The sequence below is a fragment of the Triturus cristatus genome, chromosome 6, assembly GCF_964204655.1.
Source record: "Triturus cristatus chromosome 6, aTriCri1.1, whole genome shotgun sequence".
In the NCBI taxonomy this organism is placed as follows: Eukaryota; Metazoa; Chordata; class Amphibia; order Caudata; family Salamandridae; genus Triturus; species Triturus cristatus.
In genome coordinates, this window is record NC_140589.1 from 1889645755 (window position 1) to 1889652563 (window position 6809).

Below are 6809 nucleotides of genomic sequence, written 5' to 3' on the forward strand. Positions count from 1 at the left end.
GGCAGGGAGTGGAGCAGATAATTTCGAAGGTGAAATACAGTTTCTTGGCAGGCAACAGGCTGATGTCAGGCTTCGTGAGCCGCGCAGGGAATGAGACAAAGTTCATGGTCACAGATGCAGGCTCAGACTGGAGCTTCAGAGGCAGAAAGCAAGAAGAGCTTGATGACAGAATCGGGGCCTACTTGCCTGGACTGTAAAATGGCATAAGTGAACCTTATAAAGCCGGTGGCCTTTCATACTTAGGAATGGAATATCCGGCCTATTCATGGCGGATCTGAAAGAGGACATGTTGACGGTGGACGCACATGGGTTTGCGTCTTCATAACTGGAACTGGAGGGAGCATACATGTACTTGTGATTCATACATGAAACCGTTGGGGTCCAAGATAGGGGACATAACTGATCAGAAAAATCCATATTTCCACAAGTGAACAAGACCCTGAAGGGCACAATTATGGGGTTGCCTGAGCCCATTAGGTGGAAGTGTGATGTCCTCTTACACTGGCTGTTTTTGCCTACAAGGAGGTGTCACAAAAGAAAGTTAGATATTGCCCTTTTAAGATGCTCTATTGCCACCCTGTTATTGGTGGGAACAAGCTCACAGGAAGCACCCCCAGGATGTAGTCAGTTACAAGCTGGCTTTCAGAAACCAGATGCAGCAGTTCTGGAAGAAAGTCTCTGAGAATCTATCTGGAAACCAGCCCGGAGGTGATGAAGCACTGGTATGAGCAGAAAGCCACTCTAGTCCAGTTTCAATCTGAACAGAAAGTGTACGTGATGGAGCGAGTGGAGCCCAGGGTCCCCCAAGACTGTTGTTTAGGGCCCTGTGAGGTAAAGGAGAGAAAGGGTGAGGTCACCTACTTGGTAGAACTCAAACCCCCCAGGAATCCCTTAAGGTTATCTCATGTCTATCGACTCAAACCACGCTATGAGAGGTCTGAAGTCACAATGCTTCTGGTGTCAGATGATGAAATGGAAGAGGAGAGTGAACCTCTCCCCTACCTCCTATCTTCAAAGGAGGAGGATGGGTCAGAGGATGGTGTCAACCTCTCCCTCACCCTGTCTCCAGAATTGCAGAGAGACGGTCACCAGTTTCTGGGGCAGTTTGCCTCCCTGTTCTCCCTCACCCCTGGGCTTACACATTTGTGTACCCATGAAATTGATATAGGAGACATTATACCTGTAAAAAACAATATTTACAGATTGTCTTCTAAGGTAAGGGCTAGCATCAAGGACAAAGTATCCAAGATGCTTGCATTGGAAATGATTGAGCACTCCACTGGTCTCTAGTCCAGCCCAGTGGTGCTGGTACCCAAAGCTCTCACACCGGACAACACCCCAGAACTCCAGTTCTGTGTGGATTACAGGGAGATCAACTCAGTTACCAAAACTGATGGTCACACCATCCCCTGAGCTGACGACCTCATAGACAAGCTGGGAGATGCCAAGTTAGAGTACCTTCAGTTTCACATCAGGCTACTGGCAGATTGCTCTGACTGAGAGGGCTGAAGAGAGGACTGCATTCTCTAACCAAGAGAGCAGTGTCTAATTCAGGGCAATGGCCTTTGGATTGAAGAATGCCCCTGCACTTTACTGAGTTGTTTAACAGACCTGGCTGGGATGGAGGCATTCAGTGCTGCCTATCTGGATAGTATAGCTGTCTACTGCTCCAAGACCACTTGTTTGACCTCCAAGATGTGCTTCCTGCTCAGCAACTGGCAGCCCAAATGATCAAGGCCTGCAAGTGCAAGATCGGACAGGGTTCGGTGGTGTATCTGGGACACCCGGTGGATGGGAGCCACATGCAGCCCCTCCAAGTCAAGATAGAACCCCCCCCCCCCCCCCCAAAAAAAAGAATTTGACTGAGGTGAGGACCTTCCAAGCCTTTGCTGGATACTATAGGAGGGTTTTCAAGGGGTATTGCACCACTTTTGCCCCCTTACGGAGCTGACTTCAAAGAAGCAGCCCAAGTGCTCTGAATAGAGGCCTGCCAGAAAGCGTGTGAGACTTACAAGCAGGCCATGTGCACAGCACCTATGCTCAAGGCCCCGAAGTGTACCAGGAAATCATTGTGCAGATAACGGCCTCAGAGCATGGCATAGGGGCTGTATATCACAGTTAAATGAGAAGGGCTTATACCAACCTGTAGCCTTCATAAGTAGGTTGTTACTACCCAGGGAGCAAAGGAGAAGTGCTATTGAAAAGGAAGCCTTTGCTGTGGTCTGGGCACTGAAGAAACTGAGATCATACCTGTTTGGGATTCATGTTCGAGTTCAGAAAGACCACAGGCCCCTAAGATGGCTCATGCTAATAAGAAGTGAGAGTACCAAACTGGGGAGTTGGTCCATCACCCTATAGAGAATGTAATTTACAATGGAGCACTGCCCCGGGTCAGACCACATCAATGCTGAAGGTATGTCATGGTTCTTCCGCTTTAGCGATGAGAACTCCCATAAGGGTGGTTAGATTTCCCCACTTTCAGCTGGGGGACACATATTAGACCTAACAGCCTTAAGGTGGTCTTCCCCCAAACTTGTTGCCTTCTCCCCTCCTGTTTTGCTGAAATTCGATTTTGTTGGCTTTATCACTCTGTGCACTTTACCATTGGTAACCAGTGCTAAAGTGAGTGTGCTCACTCCTTTAAACATGGTAAAGTTGACTTACACCCAATGGCTCATTTCATTTACCTATATGTCCCTAGTAAACTGGTACAGCATGTACCTAGGGCCTATACATTAAATGCTACTAGTGGGCTGCAGCACTTATTTTGCGACCCTCTAAAGTAGCCTTTTAAAACTTGCCTCAGGCCTGCAACTGCAGCCTGTAGTGCAATTTTAAACTACCATTTTGACCTGGAAAAATAAACCTTATGCCAGGCTTAAACCTTCCTTTTTAATACTTGTAAGTCATTCCTAAGGTAGGCTCTAAAGGCTCATAGAGCAGGGTGCATTGTATTTAAAAGATAAAGAATGTGTACTTAAATTGTACTTGTCCCAGCAGTGAAAAACTCACCGAAAGTCACTTTTCCTAGTTGTAAGGCCTATCTCTCCCTCTGAATAACATTAGGATACCTCATTACATTTAGTAAGTGCTAACTGTGTATTGGGAGCAGGCCTGCTGTTTACACTCAAATTAACTATAATTTAAAAAACTCTTTAATGTTAAAGTTGGATTTTAAGTCACAGAAGAAGGACTGCCCAGCTGCTTGAAGGACGGCCTTGCTATCTGAGAAAGAAGACGGGACCTGCTTGCTTTCCTCCTAGGCTAGCTGGCATGAATTCATGTGTCAGTTGGCTAACTTTTATGAGCTACACAGACACAATAAGGTCATAGTCTGCCCTGCAATTGCCCAGCTGACCTGCCGCAACTGGACCATCCTGGATCCGCAACTGGACCGGCCTGAGCCTTACTGCCCTCTTCTGGAGTGAGCCCCGGATACCCAAGGGGTGGCTCCCTGGGTCCTGGACCCTTGACTGCCATCAAAGTGTACTCCTCCCAAATAAAAGGTGAAAATCCTGAACTTTGGGCTCCTCGTGACTCTAAACTGGCTCTTTCGTGTGAAACTCTGCTGCCCAAGATGACCACCAATGCTAAGCTCCAGTGAAACCTGCTCTTCACGCTGACAGTGACAGTCCACGGCAACGTGAGACCTGCACTTCATGCTACAGCGACGACTGTCAACGACACTCGGCCTCCTCCTTGTGGCCTCCTTCACTGTGAACTGAGATCTTCGCACCAGAATTCGAAGGTAACTTTTCAGGAGGACTAACCTGGTCAATGTATCTGACATGTGCTCCATCGTGGTCAGCCTGAACTTGTGACTTTTCCCTGGTCTGGCACAACCAGATGACTGCGAGTGGCTCGTTGTGCTTTCATTCACTATTTCACTAAAAACATTTTCATTTAATTTAACTTTATATCTCTGGTTCTATTGACTGAGCTTTTGTCATTTTGGTATCATTTTATTAAAATGTACTTTTTTTCTAAATTGCTTTGATGTTTTCTTGTGTTGTGTTTTCACTTTATTACTGTTTGTGTGCTGCATGAATACTTTACACATTGCCTCTAAGTTAAGTCTGATGGCTTTGTGCCAAGCTACTAGAGAGTTAAACAGGGGTTAACTTAGGGATTTTTAAGGTTCACTCTGACAGGGATTGTGTTTGTTGCTTGGTTAGGGATTCCACCCTCTCAACCAATAACCCAATTTCTTTCATAATCTAATTTGAAGGGGAGGTAGTTTGGGCATCGGTAAATCTGAGCTGCATGGTCAGGAGTGAGCCTTAGACAGAAGGGCCGTGGACATGATGGAGTTAGCTGCCAAGAGGGGAGGGGCGGGTTGGATTTCTGACTTTACTTTAGCAGCAGTGTATTTATTACAGTTGTTTTCTTATTTTTCTACAGGTAAGAGTAAAAGGGATTGATGGAGACGTGGAACGGAAGTTCAGTGACAGAGTTCCGGCTGGTGGGACTAACTGAGGACCCCACGCTGCAGATTGCTTTCTTTGTGTTATTCTTAGTGATGTACATGGTCACGCTCATCGGAAACATTATCCTGATCACTGCCTGTGTCCGTGAGCCCAAGCTCCACACTCCAATGTACTTCTTCCTGGTCAACCTCTCATTCTTGGACATGTGCTACTCAACTGTGATAGTCCCTAACATGCTTGTCCAATTCTTTCTTGTAAGGAAGATGATCAGTTTCGCCGGATGTGCAGTTCAGATGTACTTCTTCATGCTCCTGGGCTGTACAGAAGGTGTGCTTCTAGCAGTCATGTCATATGATCGTTATGTAGCCATCTCTTTACCATTGCATTATAGCATCAGAATGAGCACGCCTGTTTGTATCAGGTTGTCAGTCTTCTGCTGGATCAGCGGCAGCGTGGTAGGGCTTCTGGATACTGTTTTTACACTAATATTACCTTTCTGTGGTAAGAATGTGATTGATCATTTCTTTTGTGAATCCACAGCTCTAGTAAAAATGGCGTGTACAAACACCTTTGTCACAGAGATGGTGATGCTCGCTGTCGGGACGTATGTGCTACTGATCCCTACCCTTGTCATTCTCTTCTCTTACATCCGAATCATCATCGCCGTGGTGAGGATCCGCTCATCCGCAGGCCGAACCAAAGCCTTTTCCACTTGTGCCTCCCATTTGATTGTTGTCACCATGTTCTACAGCACCGCCATCTATATGTACATGAAGCCCACATCGAAAAAGTCAGCTAATCTTGATAAAATTGTCTCAGTGTTTTACACTGTGACCCCCCCAATGCTGAACCCCATGATCTACAGTCTAAGAAACAAGGATGTTAAGATGGCTGTGCATAAGATTACACAGAGGCACAGCGTTTAATATATATTGCAACCCTCTTTTGGCATCTATGTATTACTTGAAGGTCACAAGTTTGAATTTTCTTCTTGTAATGCACAGCTTACCCTTCTGTGGTGCATCTAGAGCTAAAGTTGGACTAGCTCCATTTTCCAATTCTTTTCCCATCTCAATGTCCCAAATTGTCTCACTCACTTTGTATTTCCCTGCTTTCTCATGCATGCTCATTCTCCTTTCCTCTACCATGTTCAGGAAAGCTTTCTCCTCTTCTTTCAGACTGCAAGTTAAATTGTTCTTAAAAATGTAATCTAATGTTAATTCTTCTTTTTCAATAAAAATCTCACCAAAAATGTTAGCTTCTTTAGCTGGATTCAGCTTCTCATTCATAGGCAAGTGCCCAAAAATACTATCTTTGTTAGACATCTTATAATCTATTTTCCCTAACAAATAAAAAACACTACTTAATACACTACATGAAATTCCATACGTAGCTGGTAAATGGTGATAAGTAACACCCTCTGAAACGGATGCAGGTAACTGCATACAAACATAGCAATCCCTCACTTCCATTGTTTTCACATATTCATATAATAATTTTGAAAAAACATTACTAGAAAAATCATTAATTGACCTATCTTTATGTATGTAAGTATTACTAATTCTAGTTGGAACTACTTTTTGTGAACTCTTCTCTGCATTTGTCACATTCTCTTTATGTATCTCAAATGTACCTATTGTAACCTTAAAAGTAACTAATAAAGCTAAAACACCCCATAATAGCATTAAAAATGCAGTACAACAGCAGCACATTCTACACCATCTTTTCAAAAAGGCACATCTACTTTGGTTATTCTCTATGTTAGCCATTTTACTACTTTGACCTTGTCTTTTGACTTAGCCTCTACTACTCCACTACTGAAATTTCTTGAGCTTTGGACTTTTCAACAATTAGTTTTCAAACTCTTTTCTTTTCACTTTCTCTAAGTGATCTTCTTCTGTTCACTTAATCCAAGTGAATCCTTCTTCTGTTTACTCAGTTTGGATACTTATCATTCTTCACTTCAACTTCTTCAACATCAAATTGTATTAGATCTCCAACACCAAAATCCTCAGTATCTGACTCTTCTCCAATGTCAGTCAAGATTACTTTCAGGATTTCACCTGTATCTTCCTCAACCACTTCACGTATGGCCTCCTCTGGATTTCCTTGACTTTCTGTCTCTTCACCTTCAGACAGTGCCACGTACATCCATTCCGGCGACCTATACTTCTGGTTAGGTTTTCTTATTCTTTTGATCTCCTCTGATTCTTTTGATTCTTCTTCTTTCGTTGAATTCTGACTCGATACTTCATTCACTTGTTCAGCTTTCGAAGTATTTGCTCTTATCAATCTGTATCGCAGCCTTTTTATTCTGCTGTTAGGCCAAAGATCTCCTCTTACAACCATTTTCGGCCTTATTTCTTTATTATTTCTTTCTCC

The 6809-nt window shown here is 44.0% G+C and overlaps 1 protein-coding gene across 1 annotated transcript; it reads left to right on the forward strand.

The window, feature by feature from the left end:
* Positions 1-4420: 4420 nt before the first annotated feature.
* On the forward strand, positions 4421-5353 carry LOC146822314 (olfactory receptor 2D3-like). Its single transcript, XM_085609458.1, has one exon. The coding sequence runs from the start codon at positions 4421-4423 to the stop codon at positions 5351-5353; it is 933 nt and encodes a 310-aa protein (XP_085465584.1).
* Positions 5354-6809: the final 1456 nt, after the last annotated feature.

Coding starts and splice junctions, on each gene's coding strand:
- LOC146822314 (XM_085609458.1), top strand. CDS start 4,421: ATGGAGACGTGGAACGGAAGTTCAGTGACAGAGTTCCGGCTGGTGGGA.